At 37.5% G+C, this 23,562-nt stretch overlaps 1 protein-coding gene across 16 annotated transcripts in view; it reads left to right on the top strand.

Moving 5' to 3' along the window:
* The window catches only part of LOC128688974 (prominin-1), a 1,112,830-nt gene that overhangs the window by 966,766 nt on the left and 122,502 nt on the right, over window positions 1-23,562 (top strand). For all 16 annotated transcript variants that reach the window (XM_070085551.1, XM_070085543.1, XM_070085554.1 and 13 more), the window contains 2 exons: window positions 263-469; window positions 2,068-2,176. In XM_070085551.1, coding sequence (XP_069941652.1) covers window positions 263-469; window positions 2,068-2,176 — 316 coding nt within the window. The remainder of the gene's footprint in view (window positions 1-262; window positions 470-2,067; window positions 2,177-23,562) is intronic.

The raw sequence follows: 23,562 nt of genomic DNA, 5'->3' as shown, positions 1-23,562 counted from the left end.
TCACCGGATCAGACCCGGTTTTCTCGCATTATCCAAGTGTTGTATTATACTTCCAAGTTTAGCACTATCCCACAAGCATAATAATAATCCTTAATCAGTATGACAGACCTGAGCAACCTACTTGGGTTTCAAGTTTTCATGAAGTTGGTAATTAATAATTAATCAATGTGACATAAAGTGAAATATGCAGTTATTTTGAAGATGCTTTCAATATTACTTTTTCATACAAGTTTTATTTTAATTATATTTTCTTGCTTTTCAGTGGTGTTGGGTTAACATTCCTGTTCTCTGCTATAATTATGGCTTGTACTACAGCACTGTTTGTCTTGGGTAGTGCCAGTGAGATTCTGGTGTGTAACCCACTCAGTGATCCCACCAACTCTGAGGTTTTCTCTGTGATTGCTGATCACTATAATCTTAATGACTATTATCCACCTGGTGAAGCACCAAGATTGACTGAAATAATCAGGTAAGTCACTATAATTATTTTGCTGAATCTAGCATAGTCTAGTTGTTATCCTGAGATATAAAATAATTTGGCATTCCCACATAAAACTTTCAAATATATAAATATGGAGAGAATTATTAGTGAATGTTTGTTTCATAATAACTATATTGCTATTTGTAATTATTCATTTCAGTTTGTAGGTGCTTAGCTCTTGCTTATTGTCCTACTTCTGACTTACTGACTTCACATAGCTTTGTCAAATCTAATATTGTATTAAACTATTGTATGGAATCAACTTTCAATGTGTTATTTTTCCAGGTCACTTGACTTCTCAATCACTTGAGTTGAAGATGTTTTGTACACGTGTATGGCTTATTTGCTACTGTATATAGCTTTCATGTTCTGGTCACTTCTTTGGCCAAAAAAAAAAAAGTATAAATCTTGCTGTACTGTCAGTTGTGTGTACTGAAAAGTATCTTGTTTGTTGTTCTTCCAGAGGTAGGAGGCTTGGCTCTCTTGTTCTTTCCTTCTAGCTCATTACTCTTCCTGGCACCAGTCTTGATGCACTACTGGAGACCTCAACTTTTGCTTTGTTTGACTGATAGCCATTACTACACAAGGTCATTTTACCTTGTATTGTTTGCCTTTTTCTTTTAAACAAGAAATATGTTATCCAATAATTTGCCTTTAATGTTTTCTGTGGTTTGTAGTTGCTAGATTAATCTTTCATTATGCACTATGCTCATCCATCTCATTAGATAAACAGTACAGGAATTTATTGATTGAATACAAAATAGTTTGCAAGGGAGCATTTGTCTGTATTGGAAATCAAGTTTTTTTTATCCACTTTTTTCTAATGGCTTTCCATATAATTTCACAATGATAGTCAGCAAGACATGCCTATAGTTCGGGTGACCAGTCTTGTCGCGTTTTGTTAAAAATTAGCACAGTGTATAGTATGCCATTTTTTGTTTTTGTAGTTTACGCTTTTATGGTAAAAACCTGAAAGGTTTTTCCACAGTGAATAATTTGGTTGGTAGAATTCTCTATTACACATGGAGCTATCTTGGAGTTTTGTTGTCCTTCTCTTGTCTATTTAGTGACATCTTTGTAATCACCTTTTTCGAATATTAAAACATTTGAGAGAGCTGGCAGGTGTGACCTAACCCTTCCTAAAACCATGGTGTTAACCTCTGAAGGCATTTTGTTCTGTGTTAAACAGTTCTTTTGTTAATAACTTACACAACAGTTTAGTTTTGTTCATTTCCTCCTCACTCCCCTTCTCTATCATGTTTGCAGTCAGGTACACCTCGCAGAATGAATAGTTATGTAGTAATTGAAATTGGCGTTTAATGTAATTTTGCACTATTTGAAATTATATTTTCAATTGTTATGAAGCCACTAGGGAAAAAATATCAGTCTGTCAAATATTTTTTAAAAATTTTGTGTAGAGACCGATGTGGCTCATGAAGCACTTGGTTCATGACTTTAAATATGTGAATTAAATACTGTATATTTCTGCTGTATGTAGACACTTTAATTTCTCATTACAGTGTGTGTTTGTTGAGAAGTTTTACTGTATGTTTACTACTGTTAATATATTCCTTATATTTCCTCAGCAAATGTCACAAAAATCAAAGTCTTTACTCAGTGCTGAGTTTAGACAATGTCGACAGCATCCTTGTCAAACTCCAAGACTACAAGAAACGGCTCAACCTTGATGAAAAGGTTGGTCTTGTATTACTGTAGTGAAATTTACCATGTTTTACTGCGAGTTCCCACTTGTTTTTTCAGTAATTTTTAATGTTCTTTCATCCTTAACCCTCTGACTGTTTTGGTTGTATATATACGTCTTACGAGCCAGTGTTTCGGACGTATTAATACGCATAATTTCTAGCACCTTCAAATCAAGCAGGAGAAAGCTGGTAGGCCCACATGTGAGAGAATTGGTCTGTGTGGTCAGTGTGCACCATATAAAAAAATCCTGCAGCACACAGTGTGTAATGAGAAAAAAAAAAAAACTTTTTTTTTGGATTAAAACTCCAACTTTGAGGTGTATTTTCGTATAGTATTTATCATTGTATTCTCGTTTTCATGGTCTCACGTGATAAAATGGAAAACATATTACAGAAATAGAGATGATTTTGATTAGTTTCACGAAAATGACCTTGAAATTGAGCTCAAAGTAGCGGAAATGTTCGATTTTTGCCAGTGTTCAGGAGTAAGCAAATCACACCAGACGTCCAATACACATCAACTGGGGAGTTTAATATTCTTTAACTAGTGCACTGATATTATTTATACAATTTTTACAATAATGCAGTAGTCTGCATAACAGTAAATTTTGTATTTTTTGTATGAATAAAAAACAAAATAGAAAGCAATAGTAATATAAGAGGGGCCTAGAGACATGACTAATGAATAGAGGATTTGTTATTTTAATGCCAAGAATGTCTGCATTGTTTATTCTGGACCCTATTTTGAAATTGGCATCTTTTTTAATTTGCATGAAATTGACCAAATTGCCAATTTCTGACCACTTTATTGGGTAGTTCAGATCGGTAAATGGACGGTTTCTTGTACAGTAGGGCCACGTTTTACGGTGTTTTGCTTTACGGCATTCCTCTAATACTGTCATTTCAAATTCCGACCAAAACTCGCTATACCGCTCCCCCCACCTGACTTTCTAATACGGTCACCGCGCCCCACCCGGTTTATTTACATTCTATGTGAGATCCGTAACCACTAAGTCTCTCCATTATGTCTGGAAACTCCAAAATTTCAAGTGCTTTTAAAAGTTATTTCATATTTTATATATACTCTGATAATTATACTTATGTATACCTGTACCTAAATGAACTTACATACTGTGCTGGTGTTCAGGTACACATTAAAATCAGTAAGAGTGTCTTATATCTCGAGCCCTCATATTAGTAATGACAATAATAATCACCTAGTCTCATTTAAATATCGTATACAGTGGACCCTCGACTAACACTATTAATCCGTTCCTGAGAGCTCATCGTTAGTCAAAATAATCATTAGTCAAGTTAATTTTCCCCATAAGAAATAATGGAAATCAAATTAATCCATGCAAGACACCCAAAAGTATTGAAAAAAAAAATTTTAACACATGAAATATTAATTTTAATACACACAAACTGAAGAAGACATGCACAGTTACAGGACACTTACCTTTATTGAAGATCTGGTGATGATTGATGGGATGGGAAGAGGGGAGTGTGTTGATGGTCTTAGTGTTTAGAAGGGGAATCCCCTTCCATTAGGACTTGAGGTGGCAAGTCCTTTTTCAGGGTTACTTCCCTTCTTTTAATGCCACTAGGACCAGCTTGAGAGTCACTGGACCTCTGTCGCACAACATATCTGCCCATAGAGGCCTGTACCTCCCGTTCCTTTATGACATTCCTAACGTGTTTCACAACATTGTCAGTGTCACCATTAAACACTTGTTCAGGTTTCAGTCCTTCACTGTCTATGTACTCCTTGAATTCCTGCACATACTTTTCAGCTGCTTTTTGGTCCAAACTGGCAGCCTCACCATGCCTTATCACACTATGTATGCCACTACGATTCTTAAATCTCTCAAACCAACCTTTGCTGGCCTTAAATTCACTCGCATCACCACTAGTTGCTGGCATTTTTCTAATTAAATTGTCATGCAACTTCCTAGCCTTTTCACATATGATCGCTTGAGAGATGCTATCTCCTGCTATCTGTTTTTCATTTATCCATACCAATAACAGTCTCTCAACATCATCTATCACTTGCGATCTCAGTTTCGAAAACATAGTTGCACCTTTGGCAAGAACAGCTTCCTTGATTGCCGTTTTCTTGGCCACAATAGTAGCGATGGTTGATTGGGGTTTTGTGTACAGCCTGGCCAGCTCGGAGACATGCACTCCGCTTTCATACTTAGCAATGATCTCTTTCTTCATATTCATAGTAATTCTCACTCTTTTTGCTGTAGGGTTGGCACTAGAAGCTTTCTTGGGGCCCATGGTGACTTATTTTGCGGGTGCAATCACTAAAAAGGCTGTGATAATATGAAATGTTCCGATTGTATGCTTGGAAGCGACCGTGGTGGCTGGCTGGCTTGTAAACACTGGCCAGAAGTGGACGCGTCTCAGACGGAAGGAATAGTGTTGGTCGAGTTTTTTTAGCGCTAATCGAGGCAAAATTTTTGCGATAAAATGTATCGCTAGTCAGATTTATCGTTAATCGATGCCATCGCTGGTCGAGGGTCCACTGTATTACGTTAATACAGTGGACCCCCGGTATTTGATGGCATCGGTATTCGATAAATCCGGTATTCGATGCATTTTAATGCAAAAATTTTGCCTCGGTATCCGATTGAAAACCTGGTATTCGATACGATTCGTACGAGACGTGTCCACATGTGGCCTGAACTGCCCCTTGTGTGCCAGTGTTTACAAGCCAGCCAGTGTGCGCGCATCTAAGGATACATTCGGTACATTCCATATTATCCATATTATCACTGTTTTTGGTGCTTGTTTCTGCAAAATAAGTCACCATGGGCCCCAAGAAAGCTTCTAGTGCCAACCCTGTGGTAAAAAGGGTGAAAATTAGTATGGAAATTAAGAAAGATTTTGAAGGGTTTGGGGCTAACCCTGAGAAGCCTATGCCAGTTGTGGAATCCATTGTGCCTACTTCAAAAATTAAGGAAATGTGTGCACAGGGGTTGAAGTGCAAACCTTTATGGATGAAAATCACCCTAACACAGCTATTGCAAGCCGTGCTGGTGACTATTACAATGATAATGTTGTGGCCCATTTTAGACAAATCGTAAAGGAACGGGAGGTACAGAGCTCTATGGACAGATTTGTTGTGCGACAGAGGTCCAGTGACTCTCAAGCTGGTCCTAGTGGCATTAAAAGAAGAAGGGAAGTAACCCCAGAAAAGGACTTGCTACCTCAAGTCCTAATGGAAGGGGATTCCCCTTCTAAATACTAACACCATCCACACACTCCCCTCCTCCCATCCCATCAACCATCACCAGATCTTCAATAAAGGTAAGTGTCATGTAACTGTGCATGTCTTCTTCAGTTTGTGTGTATTAAAATTAATATTTCATGTGGTAAAATTTTTTTTTTTTCATACTTTTGGGTGTCTTGCACGGATTAATTTGATTTCCATTACAGTGGACCCCCGGTTAACGATATTTTTTCACTCCAGAAGTATGTTCAGGTGCTAGTACTGACCGAATTTGTTCCCATAAGGAATATTGTGAAGTAGATTAGTCCATTTCATGCCCCCAAACATACACGTACAAACGCACATACATAAATACACTTACATAATTGGTCGCATTCGGAGGTGATCGTTATGCGGGGGTCCACTGTATTTCTTATGGGGAAAATTGATTCGCTTTTCGATATTTTCGGTATTCGATGAGCTCTCAGGAACGGTTTAATATTGAATACCGGGGGTCCACCGTATACACATTTTCATTAATCCATCAATGACATTTTTTCAAAATTATATAATAAACACGATGCATAACATATAAAGATGATAAATACACCCCACAGTAGAATAAATAAACATAAATATGAGATGTGGTAGCCAGACGACTTGCACAAATGACGCCATATTAGAAATGATGATGATAATAATAATAATACTCACCGAGTCTCATTAAATATCGTATATTAAGTTAATATACACATTTTCATTAATCCATTCATGATATTATTTTCAAAATTTTATAATAAACACGATACATAATGATTTCTCAGGGATACTAATCTTACAGAGAATAACTAAACAATGTCCAACCTAAAAGCCTACGTAGTGTAGTGTATGTTTTGCTCCATTATTGTTCAAATTTCATAGTACAATCTCTTAGTAATTAAATAATCAACTACCTCATTATGTGATTTTACTAGTAAGCATAAGTCACCTTATGTAATTTTCTTATTTACTATTGTTTGCTTAAATATTAGCTGAATTGATACTTCCTCTCTCCATATTACTACCTCATATTTTTTAAATACTATTAATTGATATTACTTACTAAAATTAATAATTTATTACCATTTGTACTATCAGTACAATTTACTCTTAACATTTTTGACATTTAATTACCATTACTTGTCTAATTACCATAACCTGTTTTAATACCACATTTACTATCTTAGAGTATACTTAACCCTTAAATGGTCCAAACGTATATACAGCAGGGCCCCGCTTTATGGCGTTTCACTTTACGGCATTCCGCTAATACAGTCATTTCAAGTTATGACCAAAACTCGCTATACGGCTCCCCCCACCTGACTTTCTAATACGGTCACCGCGCCCCACCCTGTTTGTTTACATTCTTCGTGAGCTCAATAAGCACTAAGTCTCTCCATTTTGTCTGGAAACTCCAAAATTTCAAATGTTTTTAAAAGTTATTTCATATTTTATATATACTCTGATAATTATATTTATGTATACCTGTACTTAAATAAACTTACATACTGTGCTGGCATGCAGGTACACATTAAAATCAGTAAGAGTGTCTTATGTCTCCAGACGTCATATTAGTAATGATAATAATAATCATCGAGTCTCATTTAAATGTCGTATATTACGTTAAATACACATTTTCATTAATCCATCTATATTTTTTCAAAATTATATAATAAACACGATACATAACATAAAAAGATGATAAATACACCCCACAATAGAATAAATAAACATAAATATGAGATGTGGTAGCAGACGACTTGCACAAGTGACACCATATTAGAAATGATAATAATAATAATAATAATAATCACTGAGTCTCATTAAATGTTGTATATTACATTAATATACACATTTTCATTAATCCATCCATGATATTTTTTTCAAAATTATATAATAAACACGATACATAACATAAAAAGATGATAAATACACCCTACAATAGAATAAATAAACATAAATATGAGATGTGGTAGCCAGATAACTTGTACAAGTGATGCCAAGAATAACATTTCTCTAATCTAACATAAGAGAAAATGTGTTACTGGGGGTAACTGTAGAAAATTATTCCTTTCGTATGTATGTAAGTAAGTTTATTCAGGTATACACAAATACAGTTACATAGATTATCATACATAACATATGTGTAGAGAACCTAGGATAACCCAAAAAAGTCAGAGTGACTTATTTCCATTGCCTTCACTCAGAGCATCATTTCTTCTCAAAATGATGTTACATGAGAATGGGAGTGTTCTTCTTTATTTATTCTACCGTATCAATGTAGAGACAACCTGTACACAATGTAACTTGTACACAAACCAGACGTGTACACTTTGTTTACAAAACTTACCTTCGCCTGGTTTGTTTACATAATTCTGCGCCTGTACTCTCTCATGCACTCATTCTTTCTCTCTCTCATTTATTCGTTTTATCTCATTTACTTACTCCTGACCCTACATTAAGACTACAAATATTTTAAGGTAAGTAATGAGTGAACTGTATATACATTTTATCGCTCTGGGATGCTTAACCCTTTGACTGTCGCGGCCGTATATATACGTTTGCGAGGTACCGTGTTTGACGTATATATACTCATAAATTCTAGCGGCTTCAAATCAGGCAGGAGAAAGCTAGTAGGCCCACATGTGAGAGAATGGGTCTGTGTGGTCAGTGTGCACCACATAAAAAAAATCCTGGAGCACGCAGTGCATAATGAGAAAAAAAAACTCCGACCGTTTTTTTTAATTAAAATGCCGACTTTGTGGTCTATTTTCGTATAGTATTTGTGGTTGTATTCTCGTTTTCTTGGTCTCATTTGATAGAATGGAAACTATATTATAGAAATGGAGGTGATTTTGATTAATTTTACTATAAAAAGAACCTGGAAATGGAGCACAAAGTACAGGAAATGTTTGATTTTTGCCAATGTTCAAAAGTGAACAAATGATGTAATTGTCCAACAAATGTCCAAATAGCCATTCTAATACGCAGTCATGAATGGGTTGATGTAATTTTTACAATTATTACAGTATTGCAGTAGTCTGCATAACAGTAAATCTTCTATTTTTTGTTTGAATAAAATTTCAAAATAAAAAGCAAGAGTAATATCACAGGGACCTGGAGACATGACTGATGAACAAAGAAAATGTTATTTTAGAGCCAGGAATGTCTGCATTGTTCATTCTGGACCTTATTTTGAAATTGTCGTATTTTTTAATTTTCGTGAAATTGGCCAAATTGCAAATTTCTGACCATGTTATTGGGTAGTTGAAATCGGTAAATGGGCAGTTTCTTGTACTCAATCGATAGAAAAAATAGAGTTCTGAAGAAATAGTTATGAGTTTGGTTGACTGGAATAACGGAATTAGCCGAAAATAGGGCTCAAAGTGGACGAAATTGCCGATTTTTAAATATCGCCGAAGTCGCTAACTTCGCGAGAGCGTAATTCCGTCAGTTTTCCATCAAATTTCGTTTTTTTGGTGTCTTTACAATCGGGAAAAGATTCTCTATCATTTCATAAGAAAAAATAATTTTTTTTTTTTTCGAATATTTTGCGACACCAGAAGCAACTTCAGGATTTGGCCCTTCGACAGTCAAAGGGTTAAATGTAATAGAATATTACGTGTAGGTGGGTTGGCCTGGTATGGTAGCCCGGCTGACTACCATACATACCACACTTGATTTTTTACAATAAATACTACTCATCTCACCCTATATTTTAAGGTAAGTAATGAGTGAACTGTATATACATTTTATCGCTCTGGGATGCTTAAATATCATAGAATTGTATGTGTGGGTGGGTTGGCCTGGTATGGTAGCTCGGCTGACTACCATACATACCACACTTGATTTCTTACAATAAATACTACTTGTCTCACCCTAGATTAAGACTATAAATATTTTAAGGTAAGTAATGAGTGCACTATGTGTGTATTGTACTTTTTTATTGTTTTTTGATGCCTGGTTCTATTGCTAACTTAATATATGTTAGTGTAAACTTGTTATCTAGTGTTTGTATGCATTTGTAAGTGGAAAAAAAGGGTGTTCCACTTTACGGCGGTTTCCGCTTTACGGTGGTAGCCTGGAACCTAACCAGCCGTATAAGTGGGGCCCTCCTGTATACGTTTTTTCAACATCTGAAAGTATGTAAAAAAATGTAGATCTTCTTTTTTGTTTTACATTTGAAAACATGTAAAAAAAACTTTTATCTACATTTTTTTTTGTTACATTTGAAAATGTTAAAAAAAAGTAGATCTACTTTTGTAGCACCACGAATTTGAACGTCGATTTGTTTGGACCGTTTAAGGGTTAAATACCTTGTACTGCCAAGTAACCTCTAGTATAACTACCAGTGCAATATTGAATCCAAATAACTGTTCTTAAAATTTAATACTTGAAATAAACATTACTTTTTCACTTTTTTGTAATCATTATTACTTACCAAATTTTATTAAACACCATATTTACTACCAGTCAATTTTACTTTTGTACATTAATCATTATTTTATACTTTTCATAACATTTTGTTGCCAAATTTTCAAGTTTGTATATTCAACTCCAACCTTTATATTATCCTTTGTACCTGTGTACCTCTCTACCTGTCTACCATCTTACTATCTTATTATAACCAAGTCATTGCCATTGTTATTTTTTACTTATTATTCTTTTGGTACTTTAATTTGTGAATTTTATTTTGTTAATTTAAATCTAGTTATACTCTTGATCTTGTCAACAACCTATATCAGACCCTAGTGCAATTGCAAGTACCATTTTAACTGTATTTTTATATTATAAGTTTTATTATAAGTCCTACTCTAAGATTATTTTCATATCTTAGTGACTATATTGTGTGTGCAATTAGTGTATATTTCAATTATATCATTGTTCAAGGCCCTTAACTATCTTTTGCTAACTAGTTCCAACTATCATATATTATTTTATTTTTTACTTTTTATAGTACAATATATTTCTCAACTTATTATATATAAATCAGATCTTACTCCCAAATCAATATTATATCATAGTGACTATCTGTCATTTTAACTTTGTTTACCATTACTTAATTTAGTCCCTTATATTTTTCTCTCTTATTTTAGCTTTATATAACAACCTTAGTTCATATATTCACAATTGTTAAAATAATCAAGGTGCTATTCTCAGGTGCTAAAGTGTAATAAGCTCATTATTTTGCCATTATATTCATTTATTTGATTACCACTTTTTTGTTCACCACAAATTATTTTAGTCCCTTTTATATTGCCTCATTTATTTTAGCTTTAAAGAACTACCTTAGCTCATATTTTTTACGTTTGTTAAAATAATTCAGGTGCTATTTTATAGCTTTAGAATATTTACTTTGTCTTATACTTAATTCTAACTATAGATTCACTATAAATCTTATGATAACAAGCATTGATCCTGATACCAACCTCTTATCTAATGACTTAAATGAATCAAACAGTAACTGTAATTACCACACGGCAGAACAATCAAAGGCACTTCTCAGAGCCAACAACAACATAACTGTCTTTAACTACAATATCAGATCTTTAAGCAAACATTACGATGACCTCATACCATTACTAAATTCCCTGCATGCCAGTATGTCCATCATTACTCTCACCGAAACCTGGCTAAAGCCTGATATTCAGATGTCTATGCCATTCCTGGTTACACAGCCATACACAACTGTAGGCCAGATCAACAAGGGGGTGGCACAGCTATATACTACTCAGACCAATTAGAATGTATCACTAATACTTGCACAAGGGATGAACATGGGGAATATATAATAGCTAAATTCAAATCCAAATACCTACAAAACCTCTTAAAGTGATAAACATCTACATAGTACCACAGTCAAAACCTAGGAAGTATGATAACTGATGCACGCATGAACAAAGATCACTTAATACTCTCAGGTGACTTCAATATAAATCTCCTACAAGACCAAGACCCACATGTTACTGAATTCACAAATGCTATGAGTAACTTCATGTTGCTACCAACAGTCACAAAACCTACAAGAGTTACAGAGACTATTGTTTCCATACTAGACCACATCTGGACCAACACCATATCCCCCTTAAGATCAGGCATAATCACAGATAATACCACAGACCATTACCCTACCTTCCTCATAACAAACCTTGGCAAATTACCCCTACACACTACTAAAGTCACATTCAGACTTCACAATGAGGCAGCTATCAATAACTTCACAGCAGCAGTGACAAACATTGACTGGCACACTGAGCTAGAAATCTATACAGATATTGACAAATGTATTAATAATTTTGTAAAAAAGACCCAATACCTCTATAACAAGCACTGGCCTAAAAAAAACTAAACAGATGACTGCAAAGAGACTGAACATTCCCTGGCTAACACCCAGTATCCTCAAATCCATAAATACAAAACACCTATATGAAAAACAGTACAGAATGGGCCACATAACCAGAGACCAAACAAAACATTACTCGTCAATCCTAACCAGCCTAATAAGAAGGGCTAAAAAATTGTATTATGAGAACAGATTATCCAACTTACGAGGTGGCATAAAAAAGACCTGGAAAACCCCATCAGAAATACGAGGAACAAAAAAGGTAACACGAAATAGCGAAATAGAATTAACAAAACCAGATGAACCCCAATTCCCACCTACTGAAACAGCAAACAGACTCAATGATTTCTTCTCCACTATAGGAAAAACCCTTGCCAATAAAATCTCAAGCTCAGATACCCCACTCAATGACTACCTCACTGGCAGCTACCCGAACACACTGTTCCTAGCTCCGACTAACCCAACTGAAGTCTCCCTTATTATCTACAAACTAAAAAACAAGACAGGAGATTTAAATACCTTACCATCCATTATATACAAAAAAGTGTCACAGGTGCTATCACCAATCATTGCAACACTCTTTAACAAATCCATTAAATCTCTACCTTTCCTACAGTGCTCAAAATAGCAAGGGTCACCCCAATCCATAAAGGAGGAGACCACACAGACTTGAATAACTATAGGCCAATATCCAACTTACACCCTCTCTCTAAAATCTTTGAAAAATTAATCCATAAGCGTATCTATTCCTACCTCATCTCCCATAACATACTCAACCCTGTCAATTTGGGTTCAGGCCTAATAAAAATACTAATGATGCTATTATCCACATGCTAGAACATATTTATGCAGCAATAGAGAAAAAAGAAGTCCCACTGGGGATCTTCATTGACTTACGTAAAGCTTTCGATACAGTTGACCACGACTTGCTCCACATAAAATTGTCGCACTGTGGTATAAGAGGGCACTCCCTCAACTACCTAAAGTCATACCTCAGCAACAGAAGCCAATGTGTGTACACAAATGGGGCAAACTCTTCTGCACAGCCAATTACAGTTGGTGTCCCACAGGGAAGTGTCCTAGGCCCTCTTCTCTTTCTCATATACATAAATGACCTACCAAATGCATCGCAACTACTCAAACCCACACTATTTGCAGATGACACTACATACGTCTACTCTCACCCGAGCCCAGTCATGCTAGCCAATACTGTAAATACCGAATTACAGAAAATATCAACCTGGATGAGGACCAACAAACTTACTCTAAACATTGACAAAACCTACTACATTCAGTTCGGTAACAGAGCTGCAGATGTCTCTCTTAACATAATGATAAATGGATCACCTATCACAAAACTCACAGAGGGAAAATTCCTAGGAATCCACCTTAATGATACTCAAATTTTAAACACATATACAACAAATTTCCAAAAAAATTTTCAAGACCTTAGGCATACTATCGAAGATATAGTACTATGTTCCACAGTCAGCCCTCCTGGCCCTATATCACTCACTTATTTACCCCTATCTCACCTATGGAATTCGTGCATGGGGCTCAACAACAATAAACCGTCTCAGACCACTAATCACCCAACAAAAGGCTGCAGTCAGAATGATAACAAATTCCCACTACAGACAGCACACACCACCAATATTCAAAACTCTAAACCTACTCACAATACAAAACATCCATACTTACTACTGCACCTACTACATACATAGAACACTTAACTCTGATATAAACCCTCCCCTCAAACATCTCCTTACCAACCTCAACAGAACACATGACCATAACACAAGGCACAGATCACTCTTTGATGTTCCTTGTGTCCATCGCATGCTATGCAAAAACTCAATGCACATAAAAGGCCTTAAAATCTGGCATTCATTACCTGTGAATATAAAAGAAACACTACCTGTTTATAAATTCAAGTTTCTTCTCAAAAATCACTTACCCACAACTAAATAATTTTTTTTTTTTTTTTTATTATCACACTGGCCGATTCCCACCAAGGCAGGGTGGCCCGAAAAAGAAAAACTTTCACCATCATTCACTCCATCACTGTCTTGCCAGAAGGGTGCTTTACACTACAGTTTTTAAACTGCAACATTAACACCCCTCCTTCAGAGTGCAGGCACTGTACTTCCCATCTCCAGGACTCAAGTCCGGCTTGCCGGTTTCCCTGAATCCCTTCATAAATGTTACTTTGCTCACACTCCAACAGCACGTCAAGTATTAAAAACCATTTGTCTCCATTCACTCCTATCAAACACACTCACGCATGCCTGCTGGAAGTCCAAGCCCCTCGCACACAAAACCTCCTTTACCCCCTCCCTCCAGCCTTTCCTAGGCCGACCCCTACCCCGCCTTCCTTCCACTACAGACTGATACACTCTTGAAGTCATTCTGTTTTGCTCCATTCTCTCTACATGTCCGAACCACCTCAACAACCCTTCCTCAGCCCTGTGGACAACAGTTTTGGTAATCCCGCACCTCCTCCTAACTTCCAAACTACGAATTCTCTGCATTATATTCACACCACACATTGCCCTCAGACATGACATCTCCACTGCCTCCAGCCTTCTCCTCACTGCAACATTCATCACCCATGCTTCACACCCATATAAGAGCATTGGTAAAACTATACTCTCATACATTCCCCTCTTTGCCTCCAAGGACAAAGTTCTTTGTCCCCACAGACTCCTAAGTGCACCACTCACTCTTTTTCCCTCATCAATTCTATGATTCACCTCATCTTTCATAGACCCATCTGCTGACACGTCCACTCCCAAATATCTGAATACGTTCACCTCCTCCATACTCTCTCCCTCCAATCTGATATTCAATCTTTCATCACCTAATCTTTTTGTTATCCTCATAACCTTACTCTTTCCTGTATTCACCTTAAATTTTCTTCTTTTGCACACCCTACCAAATTCATCCACCAATCTCTGCAACTTCTCTTCAGAATCTCCCAAGAGCACAGTGTCATCAGTAAAGAGCAGCTGTGACAACTCCCACTTTGTGTGTGATTCTTTATCTTTTAACTCCACGCCTCTTGCCAAGACCCTCGCATTTACTTCTTTTACAACCCCATCTATAAATATATTAAACAACCACGGTGACATCACACATCCTTGTCTAAGGCCTACTTTTACTGGGAAAAAATTTCCCTCTTTCCTATATACTCTTAACTTGAGCCTCACTATCCTCGTAAAAACTCTTCACTGCTTTCAGTAACCTACCTCCTACACCATACACTTGCAACTAAATAAATACTGAATAATTGTATCTCATAAATTTTATCTCATATATGTATCTCATTATTATATCTCATAAATGTCAACCTGTGACCCAATCAAAATTTGTTACTGTTTAACTTCATTACCTAACAAATACTCCATTCTACTGATTACACAGCAACACAGTAAATGACCATATGACCTGTCTTTGTAATACTCATTTGTATTAAATTGTTATCTGTTTTACAATAATTTTTGTACCACTGAATATATCATTGCTTAGTTAATCTTAAGTTAATTTTAAGCCTGCCCATAATGCTCTGCATACAAGGGGCTTTGGCATGCTGCACTTTAAAAATTGTATTCCTTGTACTTCTCTGTATCATGTTCAAATTAATAAATAAATAAAAATAAATAAATAAAATAAATATTAAGATGATAAATACACCCACAATAGAATAAACAAACATAAATATGAGACATCATAGCCAGATAACTTGACGGCAAGTATAACATTTTCTCTAGTCTGACATGAGAGAAAATGTGTTACTGGGGGTAACTGTAGAAAATTATTCCTTTTGTATGTAAGTAAGTTTATTCAGGTATACACAAATACAGTTACATAGAGTATCATGCATAACAGCATATGTGTAGAGAACCTAGGATAACCCAAAAAAGTCAGACAGAGTGACTTAATCATAGAATTGATGGAGAAAAAAAGGCGAGTGGCGCGTTGAGGTTTATGTGGAGACAAAAAAAAGTTATCTATGGAGGGAAAGAAGCGAATGTATGAAAGTATAGTAGTACCAACACTCTTATATGGGTGTGAAGCTTGGGTTGTAAATGCTGCAGTGAGGAGGCGGTTGGAGGCAGTGGAGATGTCCTGTCTAAGGGCAATGTGTGTGTAAATATTATACAGAAAATTCAGAGTGTGGAAATTAGGAAAAGGTGTGGAGTTAATAAAAATATTAGTCAGAGGGCTGAAGAGGGGTTGTTGAAGTGGTTTGGTCATTTAGAGAGAATGGATCAAAGTAGAATGGCATGGGGAGAGTATAAATCTGTAGGGGAAGGAAGACGGGGTAGGGGGTCATCCTCGAAAAGGTTGGAGGGAGGGGGTAAAGGAGGTTTTGTGGGCGAGGGGCTTGGACTTCCAGCAAACTTATGTGAGCATTTTAGGAGTGAATGGAGACAAATGGTATTTGGGACCTGACGAGCTGTTGGAATGTGAGCAGGGTAATATTTAGTGAAGGGATTCAGGGAAACTGGGTATTTGTACATAGCCGGACTTGAGTCCTGGAAATGGGAAGTACAATGCCTGCACTTTAAAGGAGGGGTTTGGGATATTGGCAGTTTGTTGTATTCTGAGCAACTCTGCAAAAACAGTGATTGTGTGAGTGAGGTGAAAGTGTTGAATGATGACAAAAGTATTTTCTTTTTGAGGATTTTCTTTCTTTTTGGGTCGCCCTGCCTCGGTGGGAGATGGCCGACTTGCTAAAAAAAAAAAAAAAAAAAAAAAAAAAGTACAATCACTGAACACTTTCCTAGAACTGCTGCTGCTTGTGGAACTCTTTGAAACATGGGTATATGCAGAGTGGTACTTCACACTCCTTACACATAAAACAAGTGTCTGCATTTTTGTGGGCATTTTGTGGTATGTGGACAGACAAAACACCTCTTCTGAGCACTTTTCTTGAAAGCAGTAGGTGGCAGTTGTATGGGGTAGTGATCACCAGGCTTCAGATGAGATGGCATGTGTTGGTAATTTCGTGGGTGCTGGTCTATTGCAGGTGTTGCTCCTTGGTACTTGAATATTATTTGTCTGATGACTGATAAACAAAATTTACTATATTTTGGTTTGTTGTTGGTCTTCAACTTGTGTATGTTATAAGCATTCAGTATGGAAATATCAAGATGGAAAAAAAGTTTTTTGTACCATTTATAACTCTTGCATACACAATCAGCAAACCCAATCTGCATGTCACATTTGTCCACTAAGTGTATATTGAGGTTGTAGTCCATCACAGCTGCAGGTTTTACATTGGGTTCATTGGTCTCTATTCTGCCTGCCACTGTCTGCCATTTCATTTTGGTGAACTGATGCCAACAACGTGACATCACATTTGTCATGCCACTGAAATGCCATGGTGTCATTGGCAGCAAAGGCCTGTACCTCACCTCTGCGAGTGCCAGCATCGAACCTGGGCATATGCTTACGATTACCACGTACTGTGCCACACACGTGTCTCATGGTCACTCGCAAGAAATTGCTGAGTATGGGGCTTGTGTACCAGTTATCAGTATATAATATATGCCCCTTACGAGGATATGGTTCCATCATTGTTCTAACCACATCACCAGAGATACCCAATAACTTCCTGGTATCTCTCAATGTATTACTGCCAGTGTACACACATTACATGTATATCACATATATATCCAAAACCAGACCACTTTTGCAATCACACAGTACAAGTAACTTTATACCTAAGTGTTTCCTCTTGCTTGGTATATACTGCTTGAACGACAGTCGCCTTTGAACAAAATCAAAGACTCGTCAATAACAAGCTTCCTGAAGGGATAAAAATACATATAGCACTTTTGTGTCAGGTATATGAACACATTCCTTATCTTATATAACCTGTCTCTTCTGTCAGGCCTGGTTTTGTCTGAGAAGTGTAGCATACGTTACAGTATCAAAAAACGATTCACTGGTATAATATCACTAAAACTTGGGGTTGAAATCTGGCGTTCTGTTGACCAGTATGTGGTGACAGTGTGCTTATACGCATGTGGCATAAGCATTATTGTGGCAAAGAACAGGTACATCTCTGCCACAGTTGTGTCCTTCCACTGGTGTAGCTGTGACCTTGGAGAAAGAATTGTACAGTGGAACCTTGACTTACGAGTTTAATCTGTTCCAGGAGCTAGCTTGTAATTCAATTTACTTGTATATCAAATTAATTTTCCTCATTTAAATTAATTGAAAAGCCATTAATTCGTTCCTGCACTCTGGAGAAATGAGAAAAAATACTTGAATATGACACTATTATCAACTGTATGGCTTATTTATCTATCACAATTCATCTAATATGACATAATAAACAATATAATTAGCACAGAAATATGATATATACTCTAGAATGAATAAAATAGGCCATAATATGGTGGCAGAGGCAGCGGCAAAAGTGTCGCCATTTCTGTCTCAATTTGACTATAGTATCTTCCCATGTTCTTACTGTAAGAGCAAATGGAGTATTTTTGAGGCTAACTGCAGTAGATCACTAGGACCCATGGTTAGAAAAAAGAAATTTGGCCAAATGACTGTAAAAAATGCAAACAAACATGAGAGAACTGCCCCCATAGGGATGTAAACATGTTTACTGCTTACCAGCTGTGCTATCAGCTGTGCCATCAGCTGTGCCAACTAGCAGAAGGAATCTGAATTATTATTATGTACGTATTATGCATTATTATTATTATTATTATTATTATTAATTTAGGGAACTGAAGCTCTATCATTATTATAATAATTATTATTATTAATATTAACCCTTTCAGGGTTTCGGCCATACTAGTATGGCTTACGCGCCAGGGTTTTTGATGTACCAGTACGCATAAATTCTAGCGCCTTCAGATCTCACAGGAAAAGGCTGGTAGGCCTAGATGTGAGAGAATGGGTGTGTGGGGTCAGTGTGCATGGTAGAAAAAAAATCTGGGACCCAGTGGCACATTGTGGGAACACCATTTTAGTTGACCTTGTTCACCATGCCTTGCGGTAAGAAGCTCCTCACTCCTCGGCGAAATGAGACACTTTTGTTCCCCAGTGACAGTTCTAATACAGATGGAAGTGCCAGTGAAGATGAGTTTTAAGGTTTTGGTAAGGTTGTGACTGAAACTAATGACCATAATATCGGTAATAGTGAGGAAAACCCAGACGACCCTCAGCCTTCCACCTCTGCTGCTGGGCCATCTTGTTCACATGCAGTTGTACCAGAATCAAAGAGGAAACACCTATTTTCCCAAATCCCGGACTCGGATGTGAGCATTGGTGATGATAGTGAATATGAACTACAAGCTCTTGAAACCAGTTCCAGTAGTGATAGTGAAGTGGAATATTCTCATGCGAAGCGTCAGTATATACGATGATATATGCGCTCTGGTAGTGTGCTATATGCCATTCCAAGGGGAAGGAGTACATCTCGGAGTACATCCCGTGGCTGTACAACAGGAACAGACAGTGAAAATGACGATGATAGTTGCAATTGGGATGGAAAATGTGCATAGTGGTGGAAGTGGTGGTGCCGGTCGTGAGGCACCAGCAGTGGGCCATGCTGCTACCCATGTTGCCACCCATGCCACTTCCTCAGCTAATCTACAACAAAGGCCACCATCCCCCACCTACCCACCACACCAGCCTCCACAACCACAAACACCTGTCATTGTCCAGTACCCACCATCAGACCGCACCTGGGATTGGCAGGAAGCTATCAATTTTGTTCCAAATCCCCACCAGTTTGATGAAAGCCAAAGTGGAATACAGCCATGTTGTACACTGGGGAACAATGCCAGTGATCTGGAATGTTTCGAGTTATTCTTTGATGAACCCCTGATGGAAATTATTGTGAGGGAAAGAAACAGATACTACGAGTACACCATGGCAAACACAATACTTTCACCAAAATCGCGTCTACACAAGTGGAAGGAGACAACTGTGGCTGAGATGCATCTTTTGTTTGCCACAATAATGCTTATGCCACATGTGTATAAGCACAGTGTGAAATCATACTGGTCAACAGACCGCCTGATTGCAACCGCAGGTTTCAGTGATATAATGGGAGTGAATCGATTTGTGCCACTATTACATATGCTTCACTTCTCAGACAAAACCAGGCCTGACAGAAACGACAGGTTACATAAGACTAGGAATGTGTTTGTGTATCTGGAAGAGAAATTCAATATGTATTTTTATCCCTTCAGGAAGCTTGTAATTGATGAGTCTTTGATTCTGTTCAAAGGAAGACTCTTTTTCAAGCAGTACATACCAAGCAAGAGGAAAAGCTTTGGTATAAAGTTGTTTGTGCTTTGTGATTGTTACAGTATTGGATATTATTGTGTACACTGGAAGTTATACATTGCAAAATGCCAGGAAGTTATTGGGCTAGTAACCCCTTCTCCTGTAGACTTTTAGTAAAAAACATAAGAAGAAAAACTTTATAAAACTGGGATGCTTGAATGTGCATGGATGTAGTGCGGATGACAAGAAACAGATGATTGCTGACGTTATGAATGAAAAGAAGTTGGAGGTCCTGGCCCTAAGCGAAACAAAGCTGAAGGGGGTAGGGGAGTTTCGGTGGGGGGAAATAAATGGGGTTAAATCTGGAGTATCTGAGAGAGTTAGAGCTAAGGAAGGGGTAGCAGTAATGTTGAAAGATCAGTTATGGAAGGAGAAAAGAGAATATGAATGTGTAAATTCAAGAATTATGTGGATTAAAGTAAAGGTTGGATGCGAGAAGTGGGTCATAATAAGCGTGTATGCACCTGGAGAAGAGAGGAATGTAGAGGAGAGAGAGAGATTTTGGGAGATGTTAAGTGAATGTATAGGAACCTTTAAACCAAGTGAGAGAGTAATTGTGGTAGGGGACCTGAATGCTGAAGTAGGAGAAACTTTTAGAGAGGGTGTGGTAGGTAAGTTTGGGGTGCCAGGTGTAAATGATAATGGGAGCCCTTTGATTGAACTTTGTATAGAAAGGGGTTTAGTTATAGGTAATACATATTTTAAGAAAAAGAGGATAAATAAGTATACAAGATATGATGTAGGGCAAAATGACAGTAGTTTGTTGGGTTATGTATTGGTAGATAAAACTGTTGAGTAGACTTCAGGATGTACATGTTTATAGAGGGGCCACAGATATATCAGATCACTTTTTAGTTGTAGCTACACTGAGAGTAAAAGGTAGATGGGATACAAGGAGAATAGAAGCATCAGGGAAGAGAGAGGTGAAGGTTTATAAATTAAAAGAGGAGGCAGTTAGGGTAAGATATAAACAGCTATTGGAGGATAGATGGGCTAATGAGAGCATAGGCAGTGGGGACTAAGAGGTATGGGGTAGGTTTAAAAATGTAGTGTTCGAGTGTTCAGCAGAAGTTTGTGGTTACAGGAAAGTGGGTGCGGGAGGGAAGAGGAGCGATTGATAGAATGGTGATGTAAAGAGAGTAGTAAGGGAGAAAAAGTTAGCATATGAGAAGTTTTTACAAAGTAGAAGTGATGCAAGGAGGGAAGAGTATATGGAGAAAAAGAGAGAGGTTAAGAGAGTGGTGAAGCAATGTAAAAAGAGAGCAAGTGAGAGAGTGGGTGAGATGTTATCAACAAATTTTGTTGAAAATAAGAAAAAGTTTTGGAGTGAGATTAACAAGTTAAGGAAGCCTAGAGAACAAATGGATTTGTCAGTTAAAATAGGAGAGGAGAGTTATTAAATGGAGAGTTAGAGGTATTGGGAAGATGGAGGGAATATTTTGAGGAATTGTTAAATGTTGATGAAGATAGGGAAGCTGTGATTTCGTGTATAGGGCAAGGAGGAATAACATCTTGTAGGAGTGAGGAAGAGCCAGTTGTGAGTGTGGGGGAAGTTCGTGAGGCAGTAGGTAAAATGAAAGGGGGTAAGGCAGCCGGGATTGATGGGATAAAGAAAAAAATGTTAAAAGCAGGTGGGGATATAGTTTTGGAGTGGTTGGTGCAATTATTTAATAAATGTATGGAAGAGAGTAAGGTACCTAGGGATTGGCAGAGAGCATGCATAGTTCCTTTGTATAAAGGCAAAGGGGACAAAAGAGAGTGCAAAAATTATAGGGGGATAAGTCTGTTGCACTTAGGTCACACTACACGTACATGTACAAGCATATATATATATACACACCCCTCTGGGTATTCTTCTATTTTCTTTCTAGTTCTTGTTCTTGTTTATTTCCTCTTATCTTCATGGGTAAGTGGAACAGAATTTTTCCTCCGTAAGCCATGCGTGTTGTAAGAGGCGACTAAAATGCTGGGAGCAAGGGGCTAGTAACCCCTTCTCCCATATAAATTACTAAATTTAAAAGAGAAACTTTCGTTTTTCTTTTTGGGCCACCCTGAATTGGTGGAATATGGCCGGTGTGTTGAAAGAAAGAAAGAAGTCTGTTGAGTATACCTGGTAAAGTGTATGGTAGAGTTATTATTGAAAGAATTAAGAGTAAGATGGAGAATAGGATAACAGATGACCAAGGAGGCTTTAGGAAAGGTAGGGGGTGTGTGTACCAGGTGTTTACAGTGAAACATATAAGTGAACAGTATTTAGATAAGGCTAAAGAGGTTTTTGTGGCATTTATGGATTTGGAAAAGGCGTATGACAGGGTGGATAGGAGGGCAATGTGGCAGATGTTGCAGGTGTATGGTGTAGGAGGTAGGTTACTGAAAGCAGTGAAGAGTTTTTACGAGGATAGCGAGGCTCAAGTTAGAGTATGTAGGAAAGAGGGAGATTATTTCCCAGTAAAAGTAGGCCTTAGACAAGGAGGTGTGATGTCACCGTGGTTGTTTAATATATTTATAGATGGGGTTGTAAGAGAAGTAAATGCGAGGGTCTTGGCAAGAGGCGTGGAGTTAAAAGATAAAGAATCACACACAAAGTTGGAGTTGTCACAGTTGCTCTTAGCTGATGACACTGTGCTCTTGGGAAATTCTGAAGAGAAGTTGCAGAGGTTGGTGGATGAATTTGGTAGGGTATGCGAAAGAAGAAAATTAAAAGTGAATACAGGAAAGAGTAAGGTTATGAGGATAAAAAGATTAGGTGATGAAAGATTGGATATCAGTGGAAACATAAACACATATGCAGTTTAATGTGATCCTTTATTGATAACGTTTCGCCCACACAGTGGGCTTTTTCAAGTCACACACAGATCTACCTGGGGTGGAAGGTATGGGAGTATTTATAGTCAGGTTCAGTATTTATAGTCAAGTTCATTCCAAGTATCTACCTCCACAACCACGACCATCAAGGACATCACCAGTAGTAGACAGGACAAGCTTCCATCCTCTGCAGGGGTATACATAATCCCTTGTAATGACTGCAACAAATTATACGTGGGCGAAACATCAAGAGACCTCCAAACACGTATTTCAGAACACCAATACGCAAGCAGGACTGATGATACAAGGAATGCCTGTGTACAACATCACAATTCACACAACCATTTAATTAACTACAGAAACTCAAGACTTATCGCCACAGAAGACAACACCCAATACCGAAGAATCCTGGAATCATCGCTTATCTCTATAATCAACAATTTCAACCAGAACAACGGCTTCTATAACATAGCTGAACCACTCGCCATGAAACTTCTTCATCGCTATCCCACATAAGAACATAGAACACTGCAGAAGGTCTACTCACAACTTGTCCAATACCCCTGCCAAGCTATCCAAGACTCTATAACCCCACCCGGTAGATCATCAGATGCAGCATTCTGAACCTGACTATAAATACTCCCGTACCTTCCAC

This window comes from Cherax quadricarinatus, chromosome 16 (assembly GCF_038502225.1).
Source record: "Cherax quadricarinatus isolate ZL_2023a chromosome 16, ASM3850222v1, whole genome shotgun sequence".
NCBI lineage: Eukaryota > Metazoa > Arthropoda > Malacostraca > Decapoda > Parastacidae > Cherax > Cherax quadricarinatus.
Note: the sequence above shows the minus strand (reverse complement) of the source record. Positions and strands in the feature narration are given on the sequence as shown.